The sequence below is a fragment of the Pseudopipra pipra genome, chromosome 12 (assembly GCF_036250125.1).
Source record: "Pseudopipra pipra isolate bDixPip1 chromosome 12, bDixPip1.hap1, whole genome shotgun sequence".
Lineage (NCBI taxonomy): Eukaryota > Metazoa > Chordata > Aves > Passeriformes > Pipridae > Pseudopipra > Pseudopipra pipra.
This window is the reverse complement of record NC_087560.1, coordinates 18080704-18098397: the sequence shown is the minus strand read 5'-3', so window position 1 is coordinate 18098397 and position 17694 is coordinate 18080704. Positions and strand designations below refer to the sequence as shown.

General features: G+C 51.6%; 1 protein-coding gene across 1 annotated transcript in view; it reads left to right on the top strand.

Moving 5' to 3' along the window:
• The first annotated feature begins 14010 nt into the window (after positions 1-14010).
• Positions 14011-17694, top strand: part of ADAMTS17 (ADAM metallopeptidase with thrombospondin type 1 motif 17) — a 164207-nt gene continuing 160523 nt past the window's right edge. The window contains exons 1-2 of the mRNA XM_064669150.1: positions 14011-14142; positions 14719-15059. Coding sequence (XP_064525220.1) covers positions 14073-14142; positions 14719-15059 — 411 coding nt within the window. The 5' untranslated portion in view covers positions 14011-14072. The remainder of the gene's footprint in view (positions 14143-14718; positions 15060-17694) is intronic.

Here is a 17694-nt window from a genome sequence, read left to right as displayed (position 1 = left end):
TGCAGTGTTTGATTTTTTACTTGCATTTTGGAGCAGGTAATAACCCCAAATGTGCCTGTTTTACCACACAAAGAATTCCACTGAGGAAGGAGCATGGCCTACAGCTTCTGAGAAGGATGGGAGATGTGTGCTGGTGGAATGGGACCATCTAAAGCAACTGCTGAGTTTGGCAGGGGCACAGTTGCACATCAGGGCCTGTTTATTGCCTACATGAAAAACACTGGCCTTTCCTAACAAAACGTGGAAATCCAGCATCTTGGAGGCTTTACACTCCCTTGGAGAGACAACTGTGCTTTCTTTGAGATGTAAGGGAGTTTTGGGAGGTGGCCAGGGTATTATCATTTAATTTTGGTGCCAGAAGCTTTCCTCCTATGACTAGGAAAGGAATTCAGGAAAGGAAACACAAGGAATGATGTTGTCACAGGAATGAGCCTCTGAACAACTACTGATTTTTAAACTGGAATTTATAGTCTCCTTGAGGCCAAACCTTGCCCTTTCTGCTCAGGACAAGCCTCCCACTGAAGCCAATTAACTCAATTGGAGTCTTGCCTAGGAGAAATTTTGGATTGCAGTTATCCAGCCTAATTGCCAGAGCCGTTGTTCTAAGTCAGTGTGAAACTGGGGTCTTCGAGGAAGAGCAGAAGGTAGATAAATACACTCAAATGTAAAGCATTGAGGCAAATTTTGGGTGAGTACAGAAGAATATGGAAGAAAACAACATCCTGAGGGTGAAGATTGTCTGGGCACAATAAACAACCAAATAACTCCATCATGTGTCAGTGAGGGGCGTTGAGGGCAGGCCGTGAGGGCCCTGCCCAGGGGTTACTGCCATGGCACACCCAGGGATTAGACCTAAACATCCTGAATGTAAAGCTCTAGGAACTGGGAATAAATACCCCCAGCAGAGAAAGAAGTGGGAATGGATTGTGACAGTGAGACTGGATGTATCTCCCCTGTTAACATCAGATTGGTCATTCCTGAAGTTATGGGAGCTTCGTTTTCCACTTGTTACTGATAGAAACCCAGAAACAAGAAGCTGAGCTCACAGGGACACAATTCCTGCCAAAGAAATTCATGTCATGGTGCTTCAAGATTTTCAGTCTATTCAATGCAATGCAGTGAAAATTCAGCCTTAACATTTTTATAATCTTGGTGTGAAAAGTGTCTCCAAACGCAGGTGCAGAAAAGCTGTAGGTGTGGCTGGGAGCACAGGCTCTGACATGTTATTGTCACCATTTCACAAAGGGTGTCCTGGTTCAATGAGGTGACACAGTGCTTCTGGCTTTGCTGTGTCAGTCTGACCATGCCAAAATATTTCTGATAGTTATAGACTGAAAATCAAATCTTAGTCCATCAGACTCAGGGGAAATTCTTCTGTTCCATTTAATTTCTCTGTCTTTAGTTCAGGTATTCCTGTCCATGTGTACTACGCTGCCTCTGTACTTATTCCATGCTTAGATTTACCAGCCTGCTCTGGATTTTATTTACAGATCTCCTTTGCTCCACAGAACTCATTTTCTCAATTCATATTATTTGGTATAATTATCTTTTTTTGTTGTTCTTAACACCACTGACTTTGCCTGGTCAGTTGTGATACATATTACAAATAAATATTTTTTGAAAACAGGTGAGGATTTCCTTGTTTTCCCTGTCCATTCCCTCCCAGCTTTCCAATGAGAGCCCATTCAGGAATGAATTCCTTACTCTTCCAAGTTTTTCCCTTTCCTGGAAAAGGCTGGATGACCCACAGTCTTCATAAAAGGTAGCAGCCAGGGCTGTAAATGATCTTGTGCTTTCCTGAACAATTAATGAACAGAGAGGAAGGAAAATTAATGGGGGCCTCCTCCATCACTCGTCTTATTCAAGATTTATGCTTTGATTAAAGTACTTGACAGTGGTCCTGTGTACACCAGGAACTACTCCCTCTGGAATGTTGCATGAGGTTGTATCTCAGCTGGGTTTTGAGGTGGGATTATCAGTGGCTCATCATAAGAACACTTGAGGCAGCTCAGACATGGATCTTCAGCTGGCAAAAGCAGGAAACTCTATGGAAAACAAGCTGTGCAGATTTGTATCAGCTGAAAAGCTGTTCCATATTTCTTCTTTCCATTTGTGCCTCCCTGGTTGGGAGGATCGCAGAGGTTCTGACTTGCTGTCTCCTCCCATGGGCAAACAAACATAAGGGAAGGTGTTCCAGCCCAAATAATGAACTGGAGCAGAATGCTTTGGTTTTATTAGCTGTATTCTTTCTTTTTTTTTTTTTTTTAAGCTTATGAGTAAGAATAAAGTAGATGGAAAGCAAATCGAGCAGGGCTGTGTGAGTTTTGGCTACAAGCAACTTGCAAACTGTGAAGAATAAAAAAAGAAGTTGCTGATTTAGGAAGAAAAACACCATCTCCACAGGCACTTCCCCCAGCTGTGGGATTGAAGAGCAGCACATCCCCAGCGGGCAGGGATGACATTCCATGCTGAGCACACGGACACGGCCCAGGAGGGAGAACTCCTGAGCCTTTTGTGTGGAGCAACACATGAACCAGGAATGTACCTGTGAGCTGATTCCATCAGTCATGTTCAAAATCACTGGAAATGCCTCTTCCCTGCCAGTTTGATGGGGTCCCTCCAGCTCTGTGTCTCTGTAGAGTTTGAGCTTTGGCTGCACAATGGACCTCGAGGAGGACAAACACCTCTGAGCTGTTGGAGGTCACACAGGACATCTGTATTCCCACTGAGAATGGCATTTCTGCTCCAGAACTGTATGGAATCTACCTGAAGGCCATCAGGGACAGCAAGGTGGCCCTCGAGGGGCCAGCATCGCAGGGAAGAGGTGAAGCCCTGCCATCAATCCCTTGTCAAGGACTGGGATTCCCAGTCAAGGAAGGGGAGGTGATCACAGCAGTGTGAACTTCACCCAAAGAGCTTCAACTGGGGCTCTGAGAGTTTATTTGGCTGAAAGAACCCCCTGTGGGACTACCTGAAGTTTGAGCCTTAACAGAAGACAAGGCTGAAAGCACCACTCTGAGCTTCAACAGAGGACTCTGCAAACACAAAGTCATAACAACCCACGTAGGATAATGTTGTTGATGTTCCAATAGTCCGAAGATTTATGAAAATAGCTTCTATTTACTCAGCTGGAGAGAGCCCTGTTCTCCTGAGTTTTGTTACCCCATAAAGCATTCAGAGGAGACCCCATAATCATTTCAAAGTCAGAAACATTAAGTGGAATAACAAGTATAAACCCTCTCCACAGTGACTTTGAAGTGCAAGAAGCATGGCCTTGTAGCCTGGAATATTATGGAATATTACTCTGCTTTGAGCTGGGTGGGAAGAAACAGCTCCCAGGCAGTTGTTTCAGGTGGTGAAAAGTCCGTAGTTTTCCTCCCACGGAAGAAGTTGGTCTAAAAGAAGTTAAAGTTGAGCAGTAAAAGAGGTGATTAAATTCCCACTGAAATTCACAGGAGCTTTTCCCATGATACCGATGAGACTTGGATCCAGACCTCCTGTGACCAGGTACAATGATAAGGACAGCAGGGCACAGCCCCAGTGCTTTGCCTTCCTGTAGCCCAGGGCAGAATCCTCCCTGGAAAATGAGATCTTCTGTCTGCAGGACACTCACCTTCACCTCTTCCCAAACTGGGCCTGTATCCTTTGAAAGACATTCCTGGGAAAGCAGTCCTCCCTTTTTCAAGGCAGAAATCTCTCTTCCAGCAGAGAACTCTGCCTCCAAGGACAACTCCTTTCCCTGAGCACTGGCCGATTCGGGTTGAGCCCAAACAGTGAGTTCCCAGAGCAGGAGGGAAGGCAGGAGGATCTGGGAGAGGCTCCTTTAGAAAGATCCCAGTATGTGAGTGAGGGGACAGGGAGGGCCTCGCTGGGGCTGGGCCAGGAGCCCAGGGGAGTCCAGTGGAGCCCAGCAGACCTGCAGCTGTGGCAACAACCCCACGGGTCACCTCCAGTTGCTGGGGGAGCCTGACTCCCCCTTGGACCTCAGCGTTGGTTTTGTGCTTTTCGTGGCTGACTGAGAATCCCAGGAGTCCTAGAAGGGCTCCTGGAAGATTTGTGTGTTTGCTTTCTACAACCAAGAGCAGAAGAAAGCTGCTAAAAGGCCTTCCTAGTGCACCTCTGGGTAAGTGTTTGGGTTGTGTTGTGGGCTGTGTACAGTGCAGATCTCCTGGTATTTCAGAACAAGAATCTGTAGGAAGCAGGAGCTAAATCTTATCAGGTTGTGCTAAGTCTTATCAGGCCTTGCAAATCCTACCTAGTTCCTTTGCTGTTTTAGAGGAGGAATTATTCAGCAACCAAAGAATGTTGGTTTTTTCCCTATTGCAAGGGGCAATGAGGTCAGGTAGTGATTGTGTTTGGGGCTTTTTTTGAACCCTTTGGATCCTGCAAGGATGGCACTTGAGCAGAGCACAGGACACTGTAGCAGGAGCCCCTTTGGCCTGAAGTGAGGGCTGTTCTGTACCCACACAATTCTGCAGGGCATGCACAGCATTTAGTGAACCCGGGAATTGCTTCCTGCCGGTTCTGGCTGCCCTGGGAGAGCCCAGCCCTGCCGGGCTGTACCTGCTGCTCGTGGAACACCCCAGTCCCTCCCTGTGCCATCACCCGCGGGGGTGACCTGGTCATTGCTGCGAGGCCCCACGAGGTGGCAATAGCAGGACACGGCTCCCGTCGGGACACGGCTCCGAGGAGCGCTGCTGTCCGTCCTTTTGCCCCTGGAAACAGAGATTCGATTGAATCATAGAATCATAGAACCAGCCAGGTTAGAAGGGACCTCTGAGATCATCAAGTCCAACCCTTGATTCACTACTGCCGTGGTTCCCAGACCATGGTCACTGATGCCACATCCAGTCTCATCTTAAAAACCTCCAGTGACGGAGAATCCACCACTTCCCTGGGCAGCCCATTCCAATGCCTGATTACCCTCTCTGTAAAGAATTTCTTCCTAATATCTAACCTAGACCTCTCCTGGCAGAGAATATCGGGGTGCAAAATTCTTGCAGTTGGTAATTTCCACTTGGTCGATCTCTGACTGTGAAACAAGTGTCTGGTGTGTCCCTGGTAAAAGAGCACTTACAAATTTTGCTGAGAGTGTTTGGTACCAATTCCAGTCCCGGGGTTTGGTTCCAGTCCAGAGGACCCCAAGGGTTGGTATCTACCTGGGTGTCACCAGTGCCCCTTTTCCCAGAGGTGCAGCACTCTCCTACTGACTCCCTTGGAGCTGTACCTGGCATATCTGGGATAGGGCTGGGGAAGAAAGGATGTTAAATTTGCTCTGATGCTGCTTTACTGCTTGTATTTTTTCATATTGTCTCTTTAAAGATATTTACCAAGCCACAGAATCTGTGGCTGGTGGTAAGTGAAGCCCTGTTCTCAACCTTAATGTCTGTAATGCAAATAAGGATGATAAATCTCAGAATAATGAGTGTTACACTGCCCTTCCAATGGTGCTGTCCCACCTCAGGAACAGACTCTCCACCCCAAACATATGAGGTGCTCTGTGTTTTGCACCATTGCCAAACAACAAAGCAAAGCTCTGAGGGTGGAAGGGTTTGGGCCAGGTCCAGCATGTGCATGTGCAAAGGGGGGAGCAGTGGGACATCACCTCCCAAACTCAAAATGTGCCCTAAAACACCTCCAAAACCCAGTGCACTGTCAGGAGGCACCACTGAGAAGTGCCTCCTGTAGAAAGCTGTTCCCAAACTTCTTCAATGCCCATAAGCAGTGGTCTCTGCAGGCCCAGACTGAGCACCCATTAAACAGTGTTAAATGCTGGACAAATTGGGTTTTTTATAAATGCAGAGCAGAGACAAAGCAATTAAAACCAAAATCTATGAGTTCTGGGGGTTTTCCCCCAGGGATGTCTCGGGGTCTGGGGGGGCACAGTGCATATTCCTTCCTTTACAGCTGCTGTGGCTGGTTTCTGCCAGGAGAAAATTCAGAGCTTGGGCTTGGGGTCCACAAAAGCTGTGACCCTGGTGGGTTCCCAGCTGTGCTGAGCCCTGACTGCAATGGCCTCCTGACCAAGCACACACAGCCTGCACACTCCACACTCCCCGTGAGCATCAGCAGGGAAAAGGGATCCTTTGGTCTAAACAAGTTCCTTTAATCCCGTTTGGCACAGCCCTCGTGGTCAGGCTGTGCTCAGCTATGGCTGTGCAGAGAGCTGGGAACTGCTTTGCTTTGATAGCGGGATGAAAAATTTCCATGGGCTTTGTCCATGGCTGTGGATGGACAGGAGGTGCTGTGGAATGTGGGTGGCAGCCTCTGTGGTTCCCATCTGAGCCCAGCTCTTCCCTAGGATTCCTGTTCAGAGCCAGGAGACAGCTGGATTTGACTTGCTGCTTGAAGCTTCGAGGTTGCCTGCTTGGCACTCTCCATGAGGGGTTTCCATGGGCTGTGCCCAGCTGTGGGTGCAGTTCCCTCCATCCCAGCTCACAGATGGTGCCAGTGGGAATCCTCACTGCCAGCAGGTGCTCTGAAAACACCTCCTCTCCTTTCCTGCCTGTGTCCAGCCCAGGAATCCCGACAGCCAGCACTGGAACAGTGCTGGAGTGACGCTGATGTTTTGCTGTTCTGAACAAACACTTGTGACTGAGCCAAAGTGAGCTGCCAGCTCTGCTGGGAGAGAGGATCCAGCATCAGAGGAGCATCTCCATTCTGCTCCTGGGTCACTGTAGGGCCTTGCAAAAAATGACAATATTGGCCTCCAATGGGCTGGGATGAGGTATTGGTGGCTGTTGCTGATTAGGAGCAGGATGTGTGTCAGACCTGAGGAGTGTTGCTCCCTCCAGACCTCGCGCTGTCCTTACCCAGTGACTCCAGGCAGGCTGTGCTGACGTGGCCAGTTGGGTTTCCTCGCTGGAGGAGAAGGCAGCCCTTGCTGTCCCTTAGGAGAGTGTGACAGACACAACCCCTGTCAAGGTGCACGGCACTGCAAGTGTGGCCCTGCAGTGGTCACAGCACATCCTGCCTGCCTTGCTCCCTTATGCCCTGGGAACAAACACGCTTTTGCTGCTTCAGGGCAGCTCAAGAACCCAAAATATGGGGCTGTTTCCCCAGATAGGTGCTCCAAGTGACCCCCAGGCTACACAACTAACATTCATGGGCAATATCAGTTGACCAAGGCTAGGTTGGATGGGGCCCTGAGCTCCCTGGTGTCCCTGCCTGCAGCAAGGGCGTTGGACCCAGATGATCTTCAAGGTCCTTTCCAACCCAAACCAGTCTAGGATTCTATGATCCTACAACCAGACATCCCAATTTGCATCTCCAGGCTGTGGAGCTCATAGTAAAATCTGTGGGACAGCACGTGCTGGAGGCTGAGTGCCCACAGCTCCCTCCCTGCTGGGAGGGTTTGTCCTCCTGGGACAGCATTGGGAATTTCCTGACTCACCTGGGGGTGATGGGAAGGGATTGTAAAGACCAACTGCAGAGCAGCCAGGAATGGGGACAGGGAATGCAAATTTAAATTTTTAAAACTTTAATTAAATTTTTTAAATTTAAAATTAAATTTTTAAAAGCAGTCAGAGGTTTTGTGCTGTGAACTCTGCACTGCCTCTGTCAATGGCATTACAGCAAACTTCTGCACAGCTCTGCCTCCAAACTGGGAGCAATGAGGAAAATCATCACAAACCTGAGTAAAGGACTGGTTCTGTGGGGAAGAGTAACTCTGAATATTGCTGGTCCTGTCACTGCTCATGGATAAAAGGTGGAGATTTTTGATTGCTGAATTGCTGTAAAAGTTCAAATGGTTTGACAAAGCTTTGAGGGAAGCTTGGGAGCATCTTGAATATGAGACAAAAGAAGGGTTAGTCAGAGCCCCAGTGACCTGAGCACACAGGCTTGGGGCTGTTTGACTTCCACAAAGGAAAAAAGGTGTTTTACAGACCCAGACCCCAGCTGGGGGGCCAGAGGGGCTTGGCCTTGGGACACAGCCCTTCCCCAGCTCTGTGCCACCATCCAGCGGTACCTGTGCCTGGGGCACAGCCCTTCCCACCTTGGCCTGTCCCCCCACAGTGCCTGGCTGTGGTCCCCCATCTCCAGGGATGGGAAGGGGCCTTCCTGGCTGGAGCAGAGCCGGCTCCCGGGCCGTGACCCACCTCGGAGCCCCCGCCTGCTGCGAGCCCCTGACCCCGGCAATCCCCGCTCGTGGGGATATCGAGTGTTCTGTTTGTTTTGCAAGTGTAATTGGCCAAGACGCTGTGAAGGGAGGAGAGAGTGCTCCAGGGAGAGGTGTTAAAGAAATAGGAAAACATTATTAAGAGTGTTTTAAGTCAGCAGTTCCCCCTATTAGTGCTTTCATGGGGGAAAGGAGCCACTTTAGGTCTGTGCAGTTGCATTGGGCCACCGGGTCCAGGCTCTAGTAGCCATCCTTGCAGCTGGATGACCTGCCTTGTGCCTCCCCTTAGCATCACCTCTGTCCCTCTTCCAAGCCATGCACCACCTTCCTGCCTTACCAAACTCCCCCTCTGGCTCCTTGTGCCCTGCAGCAAGGAATACTCAGAGAAGGAGGAGCCTGATATGGAATATGTGGTTTTGGGGATGATCCTTGTCCAAGGCAGGTGTTGTATACAAAGAGAGATGATTGAGAGGAGATGGGGGACACCAGATGTGGGATATGGCCAGATGAGGAACAGTGCAGGGACAGAGGGAGATGGTGCCTGCATGAAGGGCTTTGCTGGTGTCAGCTCCAAGCATTCAGAACTTCTGCCTCCAAAAAAAAATTAATCAACAGCAAAAATTTTTGAGAAAGGATTATTTTAAACAATCCCATGGTTGAGAACTTCTTAATTTGCTCCTGGGCAATAAACCTCCAGGCTTCTCACAGCTCACATTTCCCAGCCTGTCAGGGGGTCAAACATAGAGTGATGGAGTTAAACGAGAAATCAATCTCATGATTGCAGGAGCCAAGGTCTGGAGAGGAAAAACCCAAACAAACCGTAAATCGGAACAAAAGAAAGTGCCAGCTATTCCCAGGTTCCTGATAACATCACCAGAAGTGGCAACACTGGACTTCATGAAAAGCCTGGCTGAACTTTAGGGTCAGCCCCAAACAACGAGAGCTCTTTCCTTTGTCCCCTGGTCCCCGCATGCCTGGGGAGTGACGTGTGGCCGGTCGGTGTGGCCGGGGTGCTGGGATCTGAGCACAGCTCTCCCATCCCACACACACCCTGCACTGGCCCTGTCTGTGGTTAAACCCCCCCATGGCCAGGCTGGAGGTGGTGGGGCTCTGACATTTCCATCTCACTGCCTGTTGGAGGGAGCGGATCCTCCCTGCTCCCTGCAGGGGAGTGGCTCAGTTCTGAGCACGTTCTGTTACATCCCTGACTTTTCTCACCCACCGTGGCCTGTGTGCAGTGTCATTCTCTGCTCCTGACAGTGTTGCACCCTGATCCCTCCAAACGTGTGCCAGGGGCAGCAGGGACACCTGGGAGGTTTTGTGGGGACAGGAGCAGCACCAGGGTGGGAATGTCCCAGACCTCCATGTCATGGGGGCTGGTGTGAAGCAACCCTGGATTTCAGAGGTCTGTTCCTCAGCCCCCATCCCACAGGAGTGTTTTTCTTCTCTTTTCTCTGTTTTCCGTGGAAATAGGGTGTTTTTCCCCATTGCTGGGAGGCCCCTGGAGATAGGCAGGGGGGAAGTGTCTGTGGGGAAGATCTTCATGGAAAACCTCATGGAATGCACTCGCTGTTTGTGAGACAGACACAGTCAATGAAACTCCCTGTGACAAAAGGGACCTTTGTCAGCCTGTGAATAAACTCCCTGCTTTACAGGGACTCCTGCCATGGACCTACCTGAGCTGAAGCAGGCTGTGTGCTCCCCTGAGGACACAGGTGCCACCTCCAGTGTCACAGTCACTTTTCTTTCTGCTCTTTATCCCCAGGAGCTCATGAACAGACTGTCCATTTTCAGCCAGACTTGACAGGGATGTCCCAGAGGGAGTTTTTCTTTCTCAGGCTTGGGAGAATTCAGGCTGCTGGAAGGAAAAACCTCCTGACTGCCTCTGCTGAGGGCTGCATGAACTGTTCCAGACACTGGAGACTCCACTTAGGATCATTTAGGTTGAAAAAGACCTTAAAGATCATTGAGACCACCTGTAAGAAGTGAGTCCAACATGAAGCAGCACAGCCTGGAATACCCTGTATCCAGGGAAGAAGCTTTAATGGAACCTCTGGCTCCCTGTGTAAAGCCAGTCTTTAGGAAACCCACTGCTGGCACCTCTGGAACTACTTGTATTTATTTGGTTGATGGTTTTAAATTACAAAAGAGCTTTTGTTGGTCCCTACTTGTCATTAAAACTGACTTGTGGTTTTTTGGGGGGTCATTTGCACAGGTAACAGCAGCACCTGCCAGGTCCATGCCTGACCAGCCTGGCCAAGCTCTGCAGCCTCTGGAGGGGAAGAAATTCCGGATGCCCAAAGACCTCAGTGAGGAGAGGAGCTGCATGGAGAGCAGGGAAGGTATTGGAGTGTCCCAGCAGGAGAGGAGCTGCATGGAGAGCAGGGAAGGTATTGGAGTGTCCCAGCAGGAGAGGAGCTGTAGGGAGAGCAGGGAAGGTATTGGAGTGTCCCAGCAGGAGAGGAGCTGCAGGGAGAGCAGGGAAGGTATTGGAGTGTCCCAGCAGGAGAGGAGCTGCAGGGAGAGCAGGGAAGGTATTGGAGTGTCCCAGCAGGAGAGGAGCTGTAGGGAGAGCAGGGAAGGCATCAGAGTGTCCCGGCAGCAGAGCAGCACCTGTGAGGTCGGGATTGCCCACTTAGGACCAGGACAGGAAGGGTTTGGAAAAGGGTGGCTGGAGAGAAGGGAGAAGGCTGAGCAGTGGCCAAGTTAACCCTTCCCATGCTGGCATTTTCCAGGCAGTGAGCCAAGTGACTGCTCGGGAAGATGGATATAACACATGTCTGCAGTCTCCAAAGGGTTATTAACTGTGCAATAATGGCCATGAAACTTGGCTTCCTCAACATACATTTAAAATTGAAAGAAAAAAATACAGCACTATTTTCAGAGGGGGGAGAGGGCTTGTTTCCTAGGAACTACAGGGCCAAATCCACCTCTGTGATGGTGAGAGGAGAAACACCTCCCCACACACGGGCTGGGAGCAGGGGAGCAATGCAACCACCACAGCAGGACCACAGCCCCCTCCAGCCACACGAGTTTATCCTTATCAGGAACAATTTCAAGGCATTTCTGAAAAGCCCATGGTGTTCAATTAATAAAGAGAGTCTGTGTCTCACTGCAGCTTTGGGATTTGGATTCAATAAAACCACTGCTGCTCCTAAGACAGATTCCTCTTTTGTTGTGTGGGTACCTCTGGGGGCTTGTCCCTCGCTCCTGGCTCCAGCCCTTGCCAACACTGAGGTCTGCCTGGGATGTTGCCCCTGTCATGGGGCGTTGCAGCCTCTTGGGCTCCTGTCCAGATGCTCTGAAAGTCTGGGATGCTCCACAGGGAGTATCCCTACTCCAGTGCAGTCTGTGCCAGCCAGCCCAGCCACTGAGCGAGTTCTTCCATGCAGTAAGTTACAGACTTCTCTTTATTAGTGCCTCTCTTCCCCCACACTATTAAATTTATTCTTTCTCTGTATTGTTATTATTTTTTGGCAGAGGACTTTGGAAGGTGGGAGAAAGGATCTACTAGAAAGTTAAACAAATCTAAGCCCCCCCCCCCCCAACCCTTCTGAGGGCAGAGACAAGGCACCAGCTCTGATCCCTCAGCAAATGAAGTCAGCTGGTGGTCTGGGTTTAAACGTGGCTGTTGAGGGCTCAGGCCAGGTTTGGCAGCTCACAAATCAAGTTGCCTCGTGGTTCTCAGGAGTGGAGGGTTGCCACGGGTGGAAGGGCTGGGGGGGAGCTGCTGCCCTGAGCTGCTGTGCCAGCCAGAGCCCTGGCCCTGGGGGGACACATGGAGATTGCTGGTTCACAGCAGGTCAGGAGGGAATTTCAGGCTCTGAGGTTTTGTTTTCCATGTTATGTTACACTATTGACATAGAGCAAGGCAGCCCCAAACTGAGTTTTTGTCTCCCTTGAATGAATCAGGGCCAGTCCCTTTGCTTTAGAAACTTCTTATTAGAGAGCAGAGCGAGCCTTGAAAGAGAGAGGGAAACAGAGAGCTATTAAATCTCACCTGCTCTCAAACTGCCTCTCTCCTTCTGCAGGAGCAGCTCTCAAGGAAAACGTGCTTCTTGCTGCCTGTCCAATGCCTGGAAGAAAGAAAAATGTATTAACACACTCATGTCCCTTGTCCTAAATTCAAACAGCCCTTTTCTCAGCACTCCCGCAGCTTCCTGCCCTCCCAGGGAGGAGCATCCAAATCTAATTCCTCTTGCTTGAGACTCAGAGCCATTACCACTGTCAGTACTGCTCCGGACAACTCTTGTGGAAGTGCTGCAGGGAGATCTGCCAGAGTCATTCACACTGTTTTATGGGTCTTCCTTTGAATTCTTCTACAATTTCAGGAACAAAGTTGCAGATTTTTGCAGAAGTTTAAAGTCTAAGGCACTGTTCTGCTGGGCCACCAAAGTTTAAAGCTGCTAACAGGTTGGGTCTTGACTGCCTTCCACGACTCAGCCATGCCAGGAGAGCAGAATCCAATCCAAAGCCCACTGAGTGCAGTGGAAACCTTTTGCTCTTGGAAATCACCCTACTGCTTCCAACAGCCCCTGTCCAAGCTGGCTTTTCCTGACTCCTGCACAGCTGAGGACACGCAGGACGTGGCCCAACCAGGTGGGAAGGAGCTCTGGTGACTGCAGGACCGCAGTGAAAGTGGGAATTGGTAGCAAAAATCAATTTTTATATCTCTTGACCTTTATGCACTTGTTTCTTGTTTTAGCCAAGTGCTTCAGCAGTAGGTGAGATCACTGCCCAAAATCTTAGTGTGCTCATATATTGTATTCTAAGATGACTCTGCTTGAGCAGGGAAGTTGGACCAGATGCCCCAACATGACCTGTGATTCTGTGATATTGCCAACTTTGTTTTTTTCCTGGTCCTCTGAGCCCTGGGATTGATCCTGCGGATGGTGGTTGGAAAGAATAGGTGAGTTTTTCAAGTGAGCTTCCATAGCAGTGTCAAAATCATTTTGGTGATGAAAATGGGGTAATGCAGCCAGTCAAGGGAGGGGGGTGTCCTGCTCTGCTCTGGGGCAGCCTCATCTTGAATATTGTGTTCAGTTTTAGTCACCACAATATAAGAAAGATATATTAGAAAGCAATTAGAGAGTGTCCAAAGGAGGGCAATGAAGATGTTGAAGGACCTGGAGGGGAAGCCATGTGAGGACACTGAGGGCACCTGGTGTGTTCAGCTGGAGGAGACTGAGGGGAGACCTCACTGCAGGTACAGCTTCCTGGGGAGGGGAAGAGGAGGGAAGAGCACCGATTTCTGCTCTGTGGGGACCAGAGACAAGAGCTTAGGGAAGGTCCTGAAGTTGTGTCAGGGGAGGTTTAGGCTGGATATTAGAAGGCTCTTTCCCCAGAGGGTGGTTGGGCACTGAACAGGCTCCCCAGGCAGTGGTCACAGCACCAAGGCTGACAGAGCTCAAGGAGCATTTGGATGATACTCTCAGACACATGATGTGACCCTTGGGGATGGTCTTGAGCAGGGCCAGGAGTTGGACTCGATGATCCTTGTGGGTCCCTTCCAACTCCACAGATTCTATGATTCTGTGAAAACATGACAGGGCAGACCAGCAGCGGGCTGCCCCGTACCAGAGCCCCGTGGTGACCCGGGTGGGATGTTCCCAGCGGCTCCACGGCCTTTGGGAACCTCAGAGCGGCTCCGGTTCCCGACCCGGCCGCGGGTCCCTCAGGACCGGCCGGGGCAGGAGAGGGCGCCCCCTGCCGGCCGCCCTCCCCGCGCACGTGCACCCTCCCTGCGCGGCCCCGCCGGCCCGCAGCCAATGGGAGCGCGCGGGGCGTGTCCCACCGGGCGCGGCCGCCCAATGGGCGCGCGGAGCCGCGCGGGGGGGGCGTGTCCGGGCTCGCGCGGCGGCGCTGGCGGTGCCGAGGGCGGGCAGGGCGCACTCGGGCCGCGCTCCCGCCGCCGCTGCCGCGCTCCGCGCTCGGCCCCGCCGCCCGCACGACGATGTTTGACGGCTGCCTCTTGCCCCTCGTCGTGCCCTGCCTGCTGCTCTGCGGACTGGACGCCGGCACAGGTAGCACTCCCCGGGCTCCTGGCTGCCCTGACAAGGCGGCCCCGCGCCGCGGGTCCGGCCGCGGGCGGCAGCGTGCGGGCGCGGGGCGCGCACCGCATCCCCTGCCTGCGGGATGAATCGCTCCAGGCTTTTCTATTTTCTTTTCCTGTCCTCCCGCTGCTGCCGCTGCTGCCGGAGCGTTCCATGTGGAAAGCTGCTGACTGTCCTTGGCTGCGTCTGCGGCTCGCTCTGCTTTTCCCCTTCTCCCTGCAGATTTTTATTGGGGTTGGTGAAATGCGATGCTTGTGTCTGAGCTATATATATATATATATATATATTTAATGATACAAGTAGCTTTAGCATTTGCCTTATTGCTCTCCTCCCTGCACGTTTCTGTCTCTAATATGTATGTATGTATGTAGAAATAAACTCTGCTGCTCCGCCGGCTCCATTGTCTCCGCAGCCCGTTCGCAGTTTCCAGCGCTGAAACCCGAGCGCGGGGCTGTCCCGGTTCGGTGCGGGGGTCCCGGGGCGCGAACCCTCCCGTTCGCCCCGTCGGGGTGCGAGCTCCTGAGCCTGTCTCCTTCTCGCCTGCAGCTGGCGGAGCGGAGCTGGAAGTGGTGATCCCGGAGCGAGTGCCGCTGGAGAAGATCCACCTGCTGCCGCCCGGAGGGGATCGCGGCGGCCCCCGGCGCCGGCGGGCGCTGCCGCGGCCGGAGGAGGAGGAGGAGGAGGCTGTGCTGCTCCGCCTGCCCGCCGCCGGCGCCGAGCTGTACCTGCACCTCCGCCGCGACCTGCGATTCCTGGCCCGGGACTTCGCGGTGGAGCAGCGGCGCGGGGAGGAGCGGCGGCCCCCGCGGGAGCGGCTCTGCTTCTACACGGGACACGCGCTGAACCGCAGCGACTCCTTCGCCTCCCTCAGCACCTGCGCAGGGCTGGTACTGACACCCCGCTCCCCTCCGCCGGGCTGGTGCCGCCATCCCTCCTCGGGGCTGGTGCTGCCGTCCCGCCCCGATCCCCCCGGTGCAGGCACCCTCCCCTCCACCGGGCTGTTCCCATCAGCCGGGTGATGAGGGATGCCCCTGCCTCACCTCCCCTCAGCGCGGGGACTCTCCTGTGCCCTCCCCTCCCAGGCCCTGCCAAGCAGCGCTGCAGTCCCAGGGTGGGTGTTCTGCCCTGACTCTCTGCTGTGGAGCTGCCTCAGCCATCCCTGAGGAGCCTCAGCCATCCCTGAGGAGTCTGAGCTCCAGCGGCTCCTCTGTGGGTGGGTGGCAGGGCCTGAGGGTGCTGCAGAGGAGTGTCCTGGCGGAGGGAACATGTTTTGTCACTGTCGGACAGGTGGCTGAGTCCCACTGTGGGTGATTTGGTCGCCTGGCTCACTCCTGCAGTAGCTGTGCAGCTCTTCAGCCCTTCCCACCTGGCTCCTGCCGTCGGTGTCAGGGCACTGGGTGGGAGCAGCACTGTGAGTACACCTGGTACTCTGGCGTGGTTGGAGGAACTGTCCCACTCAGGAATGTTTTTCCTACCACAAGTGTCAGGATTTCTCTGCCTGAGGCTGTAGGTGGCTCTGCAGGGCCTGGTTCTCCTCTGAGCATCCTGGTAGGAGCAGGTGATCTTGCCTGGGACGGAAGGTTTCTCAGGGGTGAAGACTGAGACAATGAGTAGTTTGCAATTACTGTTGATAACTTAGAAGTACTTCAGAAAGTCAGCGGGGCATTAAGCTTTAATTCCCAGCACGTGGTCCTGGGATGTGTGTCCTGGGGTGTGCTGCTCGAGACAGGCTTGTTGATGGAGGTTCAGCCTTAAACTGCAGTGAGAAGCAGTTCATGCTCTGCCCTCAGGGCTCCAGCCTTTCCTCCTGAGCCATTTGAGGGCGCTGTGCCTCAGGATTAAAAAAAACCCAACAAACTGGCTGAGAGATGCTGAGTGTCTGAGTGGCACTGGAGATTGAGCTGAGTTCCACTGAGGGAAGCTTAAAACCGATATCTCTAATTCAGGCTTTAAATCACTGACAGGTCTATGCCTTTGTCACCAGGCATGTTTTGTAAATGTTCGTGTAGTGCTGGGCTTCCAAAGCTACCTGCTCCAACGGAGCTGGAAAGCACAAACAGGCAGAGAAGGAACCTTTAAAAAAAGAGGAATGTAGTTGTAGGCACAGTATTAACTGCCTGAGATCAGGGAATGGAGGAAGGGGGTGAAAAAGATTGGCGATATTCCCAGTAGAAAAGTTGGAAAAGAAGCAAGACTAGGTAGTCTTTGTTCATTACTCTACAAATATGAACTGCAATGTTGCAGTATCTGTTTGGGTCATAGGAGCTCTAAGCAATAACTGAATTGACATAGCTGAGCTAGATCAACTTGGGATCAAAAAGGGATTGGTGTCAAAGCTGCTGGTTTGTGGCACCTCCTGGGGACCAAAGCCCAGTGTTAGTGACAGTGTTGGTAAAGCTCTTTTTGCCTTTGTCTGTGCATCTGGTCCTGCGAGTGCTGAGAGTGGTGTGGGCAGTTGTGTTGTGAGAGGGAGGTGTTTCTGCATGTTCAGATACTCCTTTCCTGTTAGAGGAATCCATTCACTTACTCTTCATTCAGATAATCACCAGGAATGGGAAAGGGCTAAAAGCAGGTGCATGGTACATTCGAGTGAGTTAAGGTTCATAACACCCTTGGGAGCTCAAAACTAGAGAACAGACAACTTGAGTGTTTAGGAAGAACCTGAACTTGAGATAGATGAAACTAAACTTAAATGAACCGCATTAATTTTTGAAATAGTTTCTTTAAACTGATCCACATCACATGTAGATAAACCACCTCATTCTAGTTAAGTGGCCCCTTTGGCTTAAATCTGTTTTTAAACATGAAACAAATCAGATTTTAGGCTGCTTTCAGTGTTCACACAGCCTTTTGCAGTGGCCATGTTAACCAGCATAGCTGTGGTGAAAGCTGTGCAGTGCAGTGGTAAGATGTTTTCTGGGATCAGAGGAATCAAAGCTTTGCCTCAAATTATCCGTGAGTTGAACTAAGAGCAGGTGACTCCAGAGCCCAAATTTTTTGCCTCCTAGTCTGGCAATTTAAAATGCCAATACCATCCCTACAGTGGGTTTTGGTTTTTCCCATTGCTTCCTAAAGCCCTGTTTGCCACAGGAAGAATAAGGCTTTGCCCTCAGCAGCAGCACAGCTTCACAGATGGGGACATGGGCAGGACCTGCCTGCTGGGCTAGAAGAAAGACCTGGGTAGTGAAAACCTTGCAGCCTATTTGTCCTGGCATTTATCTTCTGAGCAGTTCTAGTGCTGCAGTGGGAGGTTTCCTGAAAACTCCAGCACGGGAATGCTTGTTGGACTGGAACTGGGTGATCAGGACATCTCATTCAGGAAAGCTGGTTGCTGAGAGGTACAGTGGGCAGTTATCCTACATCCTGATCTCCAGCTGGCTCAGACTTTGCTGTAATTGTATTCCTCAGCCCTGCCATAAATCATAGCAAAAGTGATATAAAATGGTCGGGGCAAGTGGAGTTCTAATAAAAACAAAATCCCTGACACAGTGGCATGAAAACTGAGCTGCAGCCAGACTGAGC